Source organism: Tenrec ecaudatus, chromosome 5 (genome assembly GCF_050624435.1).
Source record: "Tenrec ecaudatus isolate mTenEca1 chromosome 5, mTenEca1.hap1, whole genome shotgun sequence".
Lineage (NCBI taxonomy): Eukaryota > Metazoa > Chordata > Mammalia > Afrosoricida > Tenrecidae > Tenrec > Tenrec ecaudatus.
The window spans coordinates 144,937,979-144,955,592 of record NC_134534.1 but is presented as its reverse complement, the minus strand read 5'-3'; the positions used below and the strand labels follow the sequence as shown (position 1 = coordinate 144,955,592).

The window sequence follows — 17,614 nt, the reverse complement described above, 5'->3', positions numbered from 1 at the left end:
CCTGTGCCGAACAGCTGGGGTCATCTGCGCGGTTGCACGGAGAAGGATTCTGCAATCTGAACCAAAGTAGCCCACTGGCTTGTTCTTGGAATCTCTGATAGGTTACAATACCTTTTTGAAAATTAAGTTGTAAACAGAATAATGTATGTGTTTTGCTCAAACTTTTAATATAATAAGAAAAAATAATAATTCCCCTACTGTTGGCCTCCTGTCCTACCTATCTCCAAACCCCATAACTCAGAAGCAGTTATTTTCAAATGTGCCACCTACATCTTCTAGTCTTTACATCTCTCTATGTAGATATAGAGAAATATAGTGATATAATTTTATCCTATTGTTGGAAAAAGAAGATTCCGTCCCGTACACACCCTCAACCTCCCTACACACAGTTTTTCCCCCTTCCCTGCCTCTTCTCAATATGAGTTTTCATAATTTTAGGTAATTTTTCAGTATTTACATTACTATATATGAGTCATGTATTGCATCTATAAACTCATTACATATATGAACTATGAATACATTTCTTTTCTGCATAGCTTTTGCTTTTCTTGGAGTTGATCCTTACTATTGCTTTTCTTTGACATGGGCTTTCGACATGTGGAACATAATTCCTCCTAATTCCCATAGCAGTACTCTAACATCCCGGTGCTTTTACTTTCCATGGTCAGACCCATCATACTCTTTCCAGTGGTTCCCTTTCTGACAACGCCCACCTGATTTTTATTTCCTGCTAAAATCTAGACTAATTGCTCAAATTCCACTCTGTAGATTCTTTCTACTGCAATCCTAAAAATTACCTTTGCTTTTCTTCTGGATAAAAGCCCGTGTTTACTGGATCTCATATATTCCTTTTTCTTGATCTATTCCTTCATTTTTGTGGAGAACATCGTCTAGATCAGCGGTTCTCAACCTGTGGGTTGTGACCTCTTTGGGGGTCGAACGACCCTTTCACAAGGGCTGCCTGATTCATAACAGTAGCAAAATTACAGTTATGAAGTAGCAACGAAAATAAGCTTATCATTGAGGGTCACCACCGCATGAGGAACTGTATGAAAGGGTCGTGGCATTAGGAAGCTTTAGAACCACTGTCCTAGATGTTTCAAGGGAGAGGATGTAAATAAATTAAAATTTTGATATCATGCATCTCTTCAGACATCTTTATATTCTGTATTCATTCAATTGATTGGATGAATGCAGAACTCTAGGTTGAAAATTTGTTTTGCTTAGAATTTTTCTGGTCTTCTAGCACTATCTAATGTTTGTTATGAAGTAAAATGTCATTCTTATTCCTAATCCTTTGTGTGTGACCTCTGGGATTGTCTTTTGTTTATTTTAATTCTGGAAGCTTAAAGAATCTTTTCTTTATCTCTCCTGCATTGACATTTCATGATCTTAAACCTTTTACATTAATTTTTCTGGGTATATGAGGCATCATTTCAATCTGAAAACATCGTCTTTCAATTTTGAGAAATATCACATCTCTTTATTTTCTGTTTTCTCTAGTGTATCATTTTGGACTTCCTTTACTCTGATCGCCAACATTTTAAACAACCTTTAATACTCTTCATACCCCTCCTATTTTCAATCCCTTGGGTTTCTTCTTTTTAAGCTTTGTTTTCGTATCTCTGGAGGAAGACAATATAATATAGTTTCAAAATAACTCTATATTTAGTTATGCTAACAGTGGGCATTCACTCAAAACTTACCAGGTGGATCAGTTACAAGACCAATGGGGGGTGTGGGGAGGTAAGGCAGGTGGGGGGGACTCAGACAATAAGAAACAGACTAATATCAAACCAGATACTGGAGTTATGAGCCATATATTTAAAATAATTTTTGATTAATATATTTGATAAATTAGATAAAAACAGAAGATTTCAGCGGAAGCATGAAAAGTCTGAAAAATACATGTGGAAATTCTGGAATAAAAATATATCTGAAATTAAACGTGCCAAAGTATATTGTTGTCAAAATGTTGTACCCTATGAAGTTGAATTCGCAGCAGATTTCTGACAGATTTTCACAACAACTAAAGAGCTCCTGCTGTGATTGCTTATATACAAACAAACACCTCATGGGATTTGATTTCCTACTTTGGAGGTTTCAGCTTATAGTAAGTAGTATGAGTTATCCCAGTTAATTGTTCCGAAATAATGTTTAGTGCTTTTGTTTTATCTTCTAGTTTGTTGCATAGGGGCCTGGAGTCTTAATAGCTTGGAAGAGACTATAAAAGGCATACAAATTGGTCTCTATTTACCTGGAACAACAAAGAAAGAAGGAGACAGGAATCCACCACATCACTCACCCAATTCCGACTCAGAGTGACCCCATAGAGGGTCTTTGAGACTGCAAATCTTTGTGGGACAGATAATTTCACCTTCCTCCCATGGAGGAGTTGGTGGATTTAAACCACTGACCTTGTGGTTAAGAGTCCAGTGCTCCCCTCACAGTGCCACCAGGCTTCTTAGAGCCTGGAATTGCAGGAAGAATATAGAATGTGAGGCTAACACATGAGACCTGAAGAACTGGATAGTGTTTAGCTATCATTGCTGAGAAGTTTTCATCAAAGATTCTAAAGAAGAATCCTGATCTCAAAGAAAATTGAAGAACCTAATTTCAAATTCTCAGACTACAGAATTTCTGGAGTTACTGACACTGGATAAGATCCTTAAACTATTTTTCAGAAATAATCTTTAAACCTTAAGCCCCAAATTTCAGATGTTTTCTTAAAACCAAACAATAATTTGGTTTAACTAGTAAAGAATGTCTACCACAAGCATTGCTCTCTTTTAAGAACCAGCTATATGGGATGGAATTGACAAAAGCAACTAGAAAGATCGGATGGGACAATGCAGGGGCAACATGTTCATGTAATGGAGGAGGAGCACTGTTGAAAAGAGGGTGAGGACGGTGGCAGATGGGAGAATGTCATCAGTGTCACTGGATTGTTCCTGGGCACATTGATGAATTGGTGTACGTGCGGCTGTGCAGTCTCTCCACAACAACGATCATAAACACCAAGGACAAATTCCACAGAAGAATGAATGAATATTACAGTATAAAGTCAGGCACCTAGATAAATGCTCAGAGGACCATCTGTATAGATTCTCCAAGACACCGGCTGGAGAATGTTCAAGTCTCATTATTCATAATAGCCTACACTGGATAAACTGTGGTAAATATAGTTATCCAATGACCCACTGTATCAAAGTGAAAATAAGCACATTGTAGCTATGGACAGGCCAGAGATGAATCTTACAAACAGATAGTTGTGAAAGAATGCGTACATGGTATAATATGTACTATATGATCCTGCTGCTAAAACAGTTCAATAACAGATGGTATTAGAAGTCAGGAGAGAGACTACATCTCAGGAGAAGAGAGAGGGTGGTGATGTGAGTGGGGCTTCGAGGAGGCTCGTAATGTTTGAAATGTTCTGTCACCGGAGTGTGTTCATTTTATGGCAATGCCTCAGTTTGCACACTTAATTATTTGTGAATGTTTCTGTCATAAAAATTTCATAATAGAGTAACATCTAAGTAAATATAACATATTTCAATAAATGTTTATTGAATTCAAGAACAAACAGCCTTTTCTATTCTCATTTTACAGATAATCTTTTCTCAACTCTGAAATAAATGACATATGAAGGTGCTTCAAAAAGTTCATGGAAAAATTAGACTATCCTTTCATGCCATTCTTCCTGAACTCTCGGAAGGCCCCTTGAGTTCCCTCTACCGTACGTTTCCCCTGGGCTCCTTCTTCCTTTTGTTGTGGTGTCTATTATATACCCAATGGGCCAGCTTTCAGAAGCTCCCTGACTTGCTTCTCCAAGAATCGATACAATCTGCTGCCTACATGTACGGGTTTGAACAGGAGGATGTGCTGCCCTATAGCAACCCATACAGAAATTTAATCTGTTTAGCCTTGCCCTTTTATGCTTACATTCAGGGAGTGCCTAGGACTGCCAGTTCTTGGGGTTCAGTGGGGTTTTATTGTGAATCTCATTTGACAAGCACAAAGGGTTCAGCCTTCTCTGTTCTTCTAAGTCAGCTGTCACTCTCCAGTCCTGCGGAAATGTGGGCACATCTATCTGTTCGTGTCTCTCTCCTATACTCTGTATCCTGATGGGTTTACGTTCTTTTTATCATTAGATTATCATTTCAGTGAGGTTTGCAGAGGGAGCAGAGATAAAGAGATGTATTTTAACTGCCATGTGTGATCCCAAATTTTCTTACATTTATTTAAAAACTATTAATTAGGTTACGATTCACCTCCAGCATTCTGATATAGAATGCACATATATTTTTAGGATTTTTGAAGTTTCTCATTAGTTGGGGACTATTTTTATTTTTAATGAAGTCTTTTACTTTCTTGTAGAGCCTTTAAGTGGTACAAAAGACGAGGAGCCATCAGGCTCACGATCCCTTTGGTGAGTTCATAATGCACTACTGTGTTTGATTATCACATGAAACTCACAGTGAGTCATGCAATGGTTTTTCTAACACTCCTCTGGAGGGAGCATAGGTGTACAGTTTGGAATCAGTGTTTCTCAAGGTGGGCACTACCACCTCTGGGGTGGTGCTGGAATGATCAGGTTGGGGGAGGTTGCAAAAGCAGATGCTTACACTTTATCCTGGATTGTGGACGAGAGTACAAAAGGTTTTCATTGCCAGGGGATACTGAATATTTATTTATTTCTGAAAAGGCGGTGGTAGGCCACATCAGTTTGGGAACCTATCATCTATCTCCAACTTCTAAGAAGTCACCTTTGCCATCTTATGTGTAGATCTGCTTTCTAGGCTTCTAGAAAAACCCATTTGGTTAAAAACAATCCAAGGCAGAAATCAAAGATAAGCATCCGGATTCTTTCAATCCTGTCAGTTGTTTCAACTCTCATTAGCAAGGGAGTTTTTGATGTCTTTTGGATTCCTGATAGCTGAGTATATTCATTAATTATAGGATAACTAACCTCTTTCCAGTTTCTCAAGAAATAAATAGGCACGATTCAACTTTTCCCCCTATTTTAACATGACCACTAGAAAAGTAAAATGATGTCTTCCAAGAGACCTTATGAAATATATACAAAATGAAAAGAAAGTACAGAGCCTTGCCTTGCTACTCAGGATTCAGCCAAGTGTTTACCCAATCTCCCTTGATCACGTCGCCTGGGCCCCATGTATCAGATGCTACCATGCCAGACTTTGCTCAGGAGAGGGAAAACACGAAGGAGCCTGCACTGTGATGAGGGCGGCAGGAAAGACATCCAGCTTTCAGGAGCAGCAGCAATAAAAATGCTACAGTCTCGAACCAAGCACTACGGTGTGATTTCTAGAGTCTCTGCCCAGTAGCCATTGCTGTGGGGGGTGGGGAGCATCTTCCCTGCAGTGGTCCTGTAGTGAGGCTAGATCTGTCCTGGGCTGTAACCTCCAGACCTGTTTCTCTGGGTCGCCTTGAGATTCTATATTTCCTTAAATAAATTCTGTTTCTCTTTCAACAACCTGGAGAGGATTCTGTCATTTGCAACTAGGAATCCTGAGAAGTTCAGATGGCAAGTTGTGCTTTTATAATCAAATGGAAAAAAAACTGCAAAAAGGAAACCTTAAGACATTTTTGTGACATTCAGCATAAGTAAAAATAAACATATGACCCATGGGGGGAAATTAGCATGATTATAGACAAATTTAACTCAGTAGACATGAAATCAGACTGCTTACACCAGGCACTCCTACTCTCCAAAGGCAGGGCTAATTTTAAAGCACATCAGAAACTGAACATCGTGACAGCAACGTGAACATACCATCTTTGTCAGCAGTGTCTTGAGGCTTTGATTTTAAAGTGAAGATCTTTCGTAGCTTACAGTTAGCTGAGACAATAATCCCATCCAGTGACTGGAAAACTGCTCCCTTGAATATTTCACTGGTGAAGGCTACCAAGTCAACGCATAGATTGCACCACTGAAATAGAGTAGCAAAAAAGAGTAATTATCTTCCACAATCACATACATAAACAAGTCACTTATACAAGAGGGTACCCTCACAAAAACCTCGGGGAAAAAAGCCTTGCTGGGTGGAGCTTTCCTAGTGTGCATTTTTTCCCGCTAGGAGTTGAGTCACCTGGGAAGGTTCTCTCTGCTCACAGTGAATTTTTTTGTGGAAGCAGTTTCGCTTAAACCTATTTTTGTGGTGGCTGATTTAAGAGAACAGTGTGTGGCTGTGATATTTTGTCTCCTGCTCTGGAAAATGCTGCAGAAACTGTTGTGATGTGGAACGCAGCTTACAGGGCAGCACAGTGGGAGAAACTCAAGTGTATGCGTGGTTTTCTGCCTTCAAAAAAGGTGAAATGATTTTTTGCTCTTTGATGCCTGATAACTAATCACTTCGGAACCTCGTGATCCCACAGACTGGTGTGCTTCTTCCATGTGGGCTTTGTTGCTTCTGAGCTAGATGGCCACTTGTTTATCTTCAAGCCTTTAAGACCCCAAATGCTATTATCTTTTGATAGATGGGCACCATCAGCTTTCTTCACCACGTTTGCTTATTCACCCGCTTTGGCTTCCGTGGTTGTGTCGGAGGGTGAGCATCAGAGTGCCAATTTAATAGAAGAAAGTATTCTTGCATTGAGGGGGTACTTGAGTGGAGGCCCAATGTCCTTCTGTTACCTTATTGAGTGCACACCTCCATGATACGATCGCTGAGGACAAATGGGAGCATAAGCAAATGGGGCGAAGAAAGCTGATGGTGCCCGGCTATCAAAAGGTATAGCGTCTGGGGTCTTAAAGGCTTGAAGGTAAACAAGTGACCATCTAGCTCAGAAGCAACAATGTCCACATGGAAGAAGCTCACTAGCCTGTGCGATCACGAGGTGTCGAAGGAATCACGTATAAGATATCATCAGAACAAAAATTCTTACCATAGTGTGTGAAGGGGGAAGTGCAGAGTGGAGACCCAAAGCCCATTTGTCGGCCACTGGAGATCCCCTTGCAGAGGGGCCTAGGGGAGGAGATGAGCCAGTCAAAGTGCGATATAGCACTGATGAAAAATACAACTGTCCTCTAGTTCCTAAATCATTCTTCCCCCATCCCCGCCCCCACTATCATGATCTGAATTCTACCTTGCAAGTCTGGCTAGACCAGAGGATGTACACTGGTACAGATAGGAACTGGAAACATAGGGGATCCAGGGTGGATGATCCCTTCAAGACCAGGTGTGTGAGTGGCAATACTTGGAGGGTGGAGGGAGAGTGGGTTGGAAAGAGGGAACCATTTACAAGGATCTACATGTGACTACCTCCCTGGGGGATGGACAACAGAAAAGTGGGTGAAGAGAGATGTTGGACAGGGCGAGATATGACAAAATAATAATTTATAAATTATCAAGGGTTCATGAGGGAGGGAGGTGCGGGGAGGGCGGGGAAAAAAGAGGACCTGATACCAAGGGCTTAAGTGGAGAGCAAATGTTTTGAAAATGATGAGGGCAATGAATGTACAGATGTGCTTTACACAATTGATGTATGTATAGATTGTGATAAGAGTAGTATGAGCTCCTAATAAAACATTTAAAAAAACAACAAAAAAAGGTGAAATGTTGATTGATGCTAACCTTGTTCAGAATACCTGTCAACTTCCCAAATGGATGAAAACATCAACAAAATTCATGCACTTGTGCTTGAAGACTAATGACTGACTATTGAAGATACAGGAAAGTTATCTGGACTCCCTTGAGCTAGTTCAGCGAATTTTAACAGAAGATTTGGGAATGAGAAGGGTGGATGCGAAATTTGTGCCTTAGATTCTGACTGACGAGCTAAATGAGAGTCGAGTGGAAACATGCCAAGCTTTGAAAGAACAACTCTGAAGTGCCCTGACTTTTTCCCCAAGGTCATTATTGGTGACCAGATGTGGTACTATTCTTCCAACCTCGAAAGCAAACATCAATCAAGCCAGTGGAAGCCGCCATCATCACCTTGCCCTCCCAAAAGCTCATCAAGTGAAATCAAAGATCAAGATGATGCTCATCTGTTTGTTTTGTGTTTTTATTTTGATGTGAAGGAGATAGTGCATTTGGAGTTTGGTCCACCAGGTCGGACTGTTAATCAAACTTTCTATTTAGAGGTTCTGAAGAGATTGCTTAACAGTTTGCAACCAAAAAGACCGATTTGTGGCAGACAGGGGTCTGGTTTTGCCACCACAACAATGTACCTGCTTGCACAGCTATGTCAGTATGCTAGTTTTTGGCAAAAAACAGCATGCCTCTTTTTCCCCACGCACCTTATTCACCTGACCTTGCTCTGTGTGACTTTTTTTTGTAACCGCAAATGCAGAGGGATGTGAAAGGACAGCAATTTGACGAAGTAGAAAAGGTGAAGAAATGAGGAGGTGCTGTCAGTCATCCCTGCATTTCAAACAGATGAGTTTGAAAAATGTCCCCAAGATTGGAATTGCAGTATTAAGTATAAAGGAGAGTACTTTAAGATGAGGTTGTTTTGTATAAACAAATAACTAGCTAAATGAATAAATAAATAAATGGCTTTGGGGAAAAATTCTGGGTTTGGGGGGCACCCCTTCATATATAGCAAGTTCAGAGTTGAGACAATTATCTGGCTCAAGCAGCCCAAACCTCATTTTCCTGTTTCCATAAATCTTTCTTGGTTTTGGCTTCAAGTTTCTTAGAAATTGCTTATGATTCATCATAACCTGCGCTACACACATGGGTCATCTCACCATGGTGTTTCCATCATGCGGCACGGCTGGTGATGACAGTCTGCAGGCAGTGTGCTAGCAGGGAGCTAATTGCAGGTGCGTTAGACCACTTAAATCTTGAAAATCAGGGATAAGAAGCCAATCGTTCCATCAAGGGTCTAATTTAATCACAATTAGCCACTTATATTTGTTAGATGTAAGGGGGAAAAAGCATGGATGAAATTAGAAGCTGTGTTTAAATTGTGGCCAGTCCTGTCTACTTATAACCAATTATCCTTTTGTACAGAAATAGATTCTTCTAAAGAATTTGTAAAATTCCTGGTATTTGCCAGTTTTAAAAGTACACTTGTTGGGACTAATTTCTGCCCATTAAACAATTAGATTCCTCAATACTTCATCAAAGGAGTTCTCTAAATGGTCTGAGTTAAAGAAAAAGGAGAAAATAATTATTTAGTAAGAAATTAAGATATGTTTAAGACTGTAGGACAAAAGTAGGAAAAATAATTTTTGAAATGAAAAGCCGTATTTAAAACAGTCTAGGATTCTTTTAAAATTCCAAGCTCTTCAATAATTTGTTTAGAAACACAGTTTACCCAAAGATCATTCTATAAATCTAGCAAAATTCAAAGCTATTTTCACTTGATAAAGAACATTATAGTTTTTTTTAAGGCAAACATTTTCTATTTAGAAATGTTCCTTTTAATATGTAAGAGAACCTAAGGTTCTTTTTATGGTAGAAAAGTAAGAGAGGTGACAGTAAATTATTGATACATACAGAAAAATTGTTTTCTTTGTAGATGCCTCAAGAGTAACACTACATTCCCAAGACACAAGGATACGTTGGTCTTTGGAGAGGAAAGGAGTCTGAGCAAAGCAAAAGCAGGAGAGCAAATTGCGTGGTATGTGATAATGAACTTGGCTTGACTAGACGGGATGGTGGATGAATGAAGGGTGGCTAGTCAGCGGCATCAGTAATGGGTTGGTGTCACCCACTGTGGTAACTCCAGCTGTCACCTCCCTGCTGGCCAGCGGATCACCACCTCACCCAGACCATGTCCCCTCTTCTGCAAAGAGCCCAGTACACTGTGGTCCTCCCTGGCTCCACCTCCTCCTATCTCCTATTAGCCCAGGCAGAGACTCTCCTCCCTGCCGTGGGCACTGCAGCCTGTGCCCCCCCACCCCACCGACCCCTGATTGGTGGGTGAGAGAGGGGTGCTGAGTTATCATACTGGGTGAGAGGGGAAAGTGAGGGGTGGTAGTGATGAGTTAGTTCACGGGTAATTGTTGATGTTGTTGGACACAGTGACTCAGAATGAAACACCACCTGGTTCTGTGTCCTGCTCACAACTGTTCCTACGCCTGAACCCACTGTTGCAGCAACTGTGTCGATCCAGCTTGTTGCAGGCCTTCTTCTTGTGCTCTGCCCCTCCACGTGACCTCAGATGATGTCCTTCACGGGCTGATCTCTCCTGAGAGCATGTCTGAGTATGTGAGACGAATTCTCGTTGTCTTTGCCTCTAAGGAACCTGCTGGCTGTAATTTTTCCACGGTATATGGCAGTCCAGGGTACTTCCAATATTCTTTGCTCCACCACTGTTTCAATGTATTGGTTTTTATTTAGTCTTCCTCACTCAATATCCAACTTTCACATGCATCTGAAGCAACTGAAAATACCCTAACTTCGGTCAGGCACACCTTCGTCCTCAAAGCAACACTTTAAAGAGGTCATGTGCAGCGGATTTACTGAAGGCAACATGCCTTTTGATCTCTCGACTGCTGCTTCCATGAACACTGATTGTTGTGACAGTTTGTGTGTGTGCCAACATGGCAAATATAAGACAATACCGTGGAGGTTAGCCTACCAATCAGGTTGCAGAATGATGACCTTCTGTGGAGGTGCAATGCAGATAAATGGCTCTCTGGAGGCTGGCCCCTCCTCTCTCTGCCTTCACTTTCTTGCTGGCAAGCCATTCTGAGACCTGCCAGAGCCCTGTGATGAACTGTGTCATTAGATCTACGCGACCTTGCACCCACTAGGCTGTGATCTTCCTGCATTTTGTATCACTGCGTGTGGCTACGTGAGTCTGAAGAGGATGTATGGACTCATATCGGGCTTACAGACTTGATCTGACTGGGCTGGGGTGTTTTCCTGATATAGAAAGGTTCTTGACAGAAAGCTCTTTCTTACTCATATATGAGTGTCCCTGGATTTGTTTCACTAGTTAAACCAGCCTAACACAATTGTGAATCCAAGCAAGAAAAAAAACTTGACAACTTCATCCTTTTCTCCTCTCATCATGATGTGACTTACTGGTCCAGTTGTGATTGTAGTCTTCTAGACATTAAGTTGCAGTCCACAGTGAAGGCTGCAATCCTTGATCTTCCTCAATATGTTCCTCGAGTCCTCCTCAGCAAGCAAGGCTATGTCATCTGCCTATCTCAGGTTGCTAAAAAGCCTTCCTCAGTCCTGATGCCAGAGTCATTTCCATATAGTTCAGCTTCTCAAATTTTTTGTTCACCACGTTGACTGGATAATATGGATATCTTTTCTGATTTTAAACCATGTAGTGTTTCCTTGTTCTTGAACCACAGCCATGTGTCAGGCCTATGTCTCAGTTCCACGTTCCACGAGAGCACAACGATGTGTTCTGGGATTCGCATTCTTCTCAATGTTACCCATAGTTTATTATGCTCCACACAGTCATATGCCTTGGCATAATCAATAAAATGAAAGTAAACATCTTTCTGGTATTATATGCGGTCAAGATCCATCTGACATCAGCAATGACAGCCCTTGTTCCATATTCTCTTTGAATCAGGTTTGAATTTCTGGTAGCTCCCTGACAATATACTGCTGCAGCCATTGTTGAATGGCCTTCAGCAAAAGTTTCCGTGCATGTGATATCAATGATATTGTTCTGTAACTTCTGCATTCTGGCAGGTCCCTTTTTTCTTTTACAATGGGTACAAATATGGATCACTGTGGATCCAGACAGCTCTCTCTCTTTCGATTTGTTGGCATAGGTGAGTGAGAACTTCCAATGCTTGATGAGCTGGTTGAAACAGTTCAGCTGACATTCCTTAACATCCTGGTTCCCTGTTTTCACTAATGACCTTACAGCAGCTTAGACTTTTTCTTCAGTAACATTGGTTCTCAATCATATGCTGTCTCTTGAAATGGTTGAATATGGTTAGTACAGTGACTCTGTGTATTCCTTCCATTTTCTTTAGATGCTTCCTGCATCATTCAATACTGTGACCACAGAATTTTTGAATACTGAAATTCCAGGCTTCAGTTATTTAAGTTTGAATTATGCTAAGCATGTTATTCCATTTTGTTTTTCTCACTCCAACTCTGCACATTTCATTTTAATACTTTATTTTCTTGAGCTCCCTTTTGAAATTTTCTGTTTACCTTTTTTATCATTCCATTTGCTTTATCTACTCTAGATAAAAATCAAATTTCAGAATCTCTTTTGACATCCACTTTCATCTTTTCATTTGCTTTCTTCACGTATGGGGTTCTTGAAGTCACCTCACACTTGTCAGGTCTTCTGTCATTAGTACTCAAATCTTTTCTTGAGATGCCCACATGAGATAGTCAAAATTCAGGTGGGATTTACTCCGGGTAAATTGGCTCTCTCAAATTAGTTCTCATTTTGTTCAAATTCAACTTAAACTTAACATATGAGCAATTAATGGGCTATTCCCCAGTTAGCTCCTGGCCTGGCTTTGCCTACTAATAAGGAGTCTCCTTCACCATCTGGCGAAGTCCGTGTGCATAGTTGCCATGTATGCTGTTTAACAAGGTATTTGCAATGAAGAAATCATTGGTCTTGTGAAATTCTTTCATGTAATCTCCAAATTCCTTTCTATTGGCAAGGTCATATTGCCCAAGTATTTACTGTTCTTATTCTTTGGTTGCAACTTTCCATTCCAGTTGCCAATAATTACCAATGCATCTTGAGGGCATGTTTGATTGATTTCAGATTCAAGAAGTTGGTAGAACTCTTGAATTTCATCATCATTAGCTTTAGTGATTGGTGCATAAATTTTAACTATAGTGATATTAACTGGATTTTCTTGTATGTGCATAAATATTATCCTATCACAGACAGCACTGTACTTCAAGATAGATGTTAAAATGAGCTTTTTAATAAGGAATGCCAATATCTTTCTTCTAGAATTTGCCATTCCCGGTATAATTAAGCATGTGATTGTTGGATTCAAAATGACCAATACCAGTCCATCCCAGCACACTAATTTCTAGGAAATCAACTTTTATGCATTCTATTTAATTTTAATGACTTCTTATTTTTCTAGGCATACTTCATACATTTCACATTCCAATTATTAATAGATGTTTGCAACTGTTTGTTCTCCTTTTGAGTCATGTGCCATCACCAAATGAAGGCCCAGAAGGCCTACTCCATCCAAATCATTATGACTAACCCAACTTCCTCAGTCATAATTTGAGTGCCTTCTGAACAGTGGGGCTCATCTTCTGGTAATATCATTGACAATGTTCTGTGGCTATTTATAAGGGTGTCATTGGCTGATCCCTCAGAACTTGACAGCTTTGTAATCTATTCTTAGTCTGGAAATTCCGGGGACACGTGTTCATCTTGGGTGACCCTGCTGGTATTTGAAACACAGATAATACAGCCTTCATCATCTTGGCAACATACAAGCAACCACATGGACAGAGAAGTCTTCATTACATGTGTTTGTGTGCATGTGCGCACGTGTATGGCAACAACATTCCACGGGAAAGCAAGTCTTGCAAAGTCAGGGAAAGGTAAGGTTGCTAGAGCTTCTAGAGTCAGCTCAGTTCTGTCTCTTGCTTGAACTAAGGAAGGGAATGTTCCTTATAGAAGCAGTTACTACCTGTTCAGTAATCCATGTCTCCCTTCCAGTTCCTGCCCCTCCATGCAAGCCGTCTCTTCATAAAACAGCAGGCTCATCTTTCAATTGCTCATCTCCAGGTGAGTGCTCTCCCTGAGTCCTCTGAAACTCTGTAGTATTACAAAGTACCTCTCAAAATAACTCAGTGCCATCAAGTCAACCTTTCAGGACAGAGGCGAAGTGCCCTTTTTGGTTTCAGAACGTCTCATCTTTCCCCCTGAGGCTGCTGTTGGGTTCGAGTTTCTGACCTTGTAGTTAGCAGGCCAATATGTAATCTGCATCCTCGATATTTCTCTAAAGGTCATAACACCTTACTCTAACTGGCCACATCATGAAACCTAATAGTAACCTTGAAATAGTTCAAGAATTTTGAACAGGAAATTACAATATTCCTTTCTTTAATCTATTTAGCAAGTCACTTTAGATAAGCCCTGCTGACAACTTCTTTTTTTAATAGCTCATCTGAGTTTGCGTTGTTTTTGCAAATATACACAGCAGACATACACTAAGTCAACATTTTTCTATCTATCAGTGAAATGACATTCTTCGAGTTGTGAAACCATTTACTGTCCATTTTAAAACCGTTCCTCCCCTCTTAACATAAACTCAATAGCCCCCCAATTTCCTATCTAATCTTCTGAGTGGCTGTTCTTCATTTGGTCCCAGAGAGAGAGAGAGAGAGAGTTCTTTGCACACAGGCTCAAAGCACACATTCTTACTACTTAAGATAACCTATTTGGTTTTGAGCAGACTTCAGGGGGATGTTTCTGCTTCAGGTTTAAAGATTATTCTAGGAAAATAGTTTCTTGGGTTTAGCCAGCTATCAAAACTATGAACAAATACCTCGTTGATTTTGGTTCCTAGGTTTGGGGGTTTAAAGTCATAGTTCTGAGGGGACATCCCAGTTAATTGGTTCAATGACATGCGCAGTGCTTCTGGTCCATCTCTTAGCTGGTGTTTGGGCCGCTCCAGCAGTTCTGCAGAAATAGCCATTTGCCGTGTGGCTCCACCAGGAGGACAGCCCGGGAAATCCCATAGAGCAGCTCTGTCCTGCCTACTGGGTCGCTGGGAGTTCAAATTCTAGGTGGACAGGGTTTTTGTCGGTTTTACCATTCCAACCCTCTAAAGATGATTCTTAAGATCTTTTTCTGTTGTTTTCCATTCAAGTTGGCATTATTTTCCCCTTTCATCATTGTTCCCTTGTATATAATGCCTTTTTTGCTTTGGTTGTGCTTAATATTTTAATTTTATCATTGCCTTAAAACAATTTGATGATGATACACAGTGGTTAAGTACTTGGCTGCTGAGACATTGGTAGTTCAAACCCACAAGCCGCTCTGTGGAAGAAAGGTGTGGAGGCCCGCTTCCATACAGATCTGCAGCCCTGGGAACCCTGCACAGCAGATCTACTGTGCCCTGCAGCGTTACTCTGAGTCGGAATCAAGTTGATGGCAACAGCTTTACTGTATGGTGTAATTTCTGTGGTGTGCGCAGCGTATGTGTGCTCATTCAATTGAAAGTTTGGTGAGATGATTACATCTGTGGGTGTCTTTTAAGTTAAAAAAATGTTAAGCTCACGTCTCTAAATTTTTGCTCTTCCCAATCTGCTTGTTTTCCTTCTGATATCCCACTTCAACACCAACTAGACCAGTGGGCACTGTTTCCACAGGTCACTCAGATGCTGTCTATACCTCATCTTCTTCCATTTCCCCCTCTCTGTGATTCAGTGTGGATAGGTTCTGTATTCCTGCCTTTAACTGTACTGGTTTGCCCCATTGGTTAACCTAACAGTAAGCCACTCAGTAAATTTTAGATGTTATAATTTTTCAGTTCTGCAGTACCCATTTATTTTCCTACTTTGCATCAATCTATTGAGGTTCCATATTTGTTTCTTCATTGTGTTCCTACTGTCTTTTAAATGAGTCAACATACTTATAACAGCAGTTTTCAAGTTAGTGCATGTTCACTCCATCAATTTTGTACTGGCTAGGGTCATGTTGTCCCACTTGACATATCTAACAAGTTTTCACTATATGCTAGACAGTGTAGCTATTATATTGGTGAGCTTCTGCTTTTATTGTCCTTTCAAAAGGGTTTAAATGTTGCCCCTGAAGGAAATTTATTTGCAGGTCCCCTTTATCTTTTTGATACAGGCTTTTATAAGTCTTAGGTCACATCAACAGTGGCTTATCTACAGAATGAAATGAACCCATTTCTTAGTTATTGTGGCTTTCTAGAATTTCTTCTAAATCTCTTCAACAATGTCTATTCCCTGTGGCCAGACCTTGAATGCGGCCCCAGCCCTGTGTGAGCCTCTATGTGCCTATCCTGCCTATTGTGTGCATGCACAGATGGCCAACGATCAAAGATCCTAGAGCAGTGGTTCTTACCTTCCTCGTGCCGCAACCCTTTCATACAGTTCCTCATGTGGTCGTGATGCCCCATCCATAAAATTATTTTCATTGCTACTTCATAACTGTCATTTTGCTACTGTTATGACCCCGATGAAAGGGCCGTTCAACCCCCAACCAGGTTGCAACCCACAGGTTGAGAAGTGCTTCTTTAGAGGAACCTGGTGCAAAGTTTTAGAGTTCCTTTTCTCAGGTTCTCTGATCTATAAATTCTGGTTCTTCAGTATTCCTAACATCAGTCCCGGTCTCAATTTAGCAAGCCTATCACGCTGTGTTTGGGTTCCTGTCCCTGTCACCAGAATGTGTCTTCAGAAAGCTTGGGACAATGGAGCTCAGCGCTTTTGTTCTCTTCTTAGGGAGGCTTCCCATTGCCTAATGGTTGAAAACTGTTATTTCAGAGACACCCACCCCCCAGCTTTAAATTCAGTTCTAGTAGGAAGGACCATTTGGTGCTATAGCTACTCTGTCATGGTCACAAACAGAAGTCTGAGCATTCATATAAAAGTTTAAAATCCTACTGGACATCCCCTGTTGGTGACACACCTACCGTGCCACTTCTCAGCTCTCGATGAACTCAGTGCCATGTTCTTCATTGGGTTTTCAATGGCTCTTCTACTGCATTTCCTCTTAAATCTGTTTCCCACTTCTACCTCCTTGAAATTATCCTATTCCAGATTCATATGGAGCTCCTGGAGTTTAGTCTCTCCATCTTCATCTCACACTTTCTTAGCTGGGGTAAGCAGCACATCATAAAATTTGTTGACGTTTAAATTTAAAAGAAAAAAACAATATTTAGAAGACTATAAGGCTCCAGTCAACTGATGGCTTTCCAAGTCTTTCTTGGTTGTATGCGGCCTTCCAGTCCAGCCTGGCCATTCTGTATATCCCAACCATGTATCCAATTAAGAGACCAAATGTGATACAAACTTTCACACTTTTGTGTTATTATCAATGACTATAATGCCCTCCCCAAAATATTATTAAAAAGGCCACTGATGTTTGACAATTTAGCACAAGTATCTCCACTGTGACATTCCCCGACTCATCAGCCACGTCTGCTTTCTTTCTGGCAGCCCTTGCTTCATAAGAGTGTTTGGTGTGTATCACAGCTCACGCTCACTAGTGCCTTGTATGCCTGCCCTGCTCTGTCAGATTGTACGCTCCCTATGGAGAGAAACCACGTGTCATTCACCTTTGGATTCATATGATTTAGCACAAACCATGGCCTGTTCAGAAGCCCAATAAATATTTGAAATGAACTGTAATTTCAGAAGTTTATTATGATATCACATTCACAAGTCATTTAACAGAGTCATGTCTAGAGAAAGTAAACAGTATAATAATGACAATATCAACTAATATTTATGAGCTTGACACTGGCCTAAGTAATAACTCATTTGATCCTACCAGTTGCCCTCTGAAGCAGGTTCTGTGGTTCATGACATTTGATAGAGTCTGAAGCACAGGGAGATTAACTGACTTTCCCCAAAGCCCTTAGGTTGAAAGTGATAGAACCAGACTTTGAACCTTTCACAGGGGTTGCCTGATTCATAACAGTCACAAAATTACAGTTATTAAATAGCAACGAAAATAATTT

The 17,614-nt window shown here is 40.6% G+C and overlaps 1 protein-coding gene across 5 annotated transcripts in view; it reads right to left on the bottom strand.

The window, feature by feature from the left end:
- CFAP20DC (CFAP20 domain containing) overlaps positions 1–17,614 on the bottom strand; it is a 276,940-nt gene that overhangs the window by 145,142 nt on the left and 114,184 nt on the right. For 4 of the 5 annotated variants that reach the window (XM_075549963.1, XM_075549964.1, XM_075549965.1 and 1 more), the window contains exon 6: positions 5,801–5,957. In XM_075549963.1, the coding sequence (XP_075406078.1) occupies positions 5,801–5,957 (157 nt within the window). Of the gene's footprint in view, positions 1–5,800; positions 5,958–6,912; positions 6,993–17,614 lie in introns of all 5 variants that reach the window. The other variant, XM_075549967.1, reaches the window with a different exon arrangement.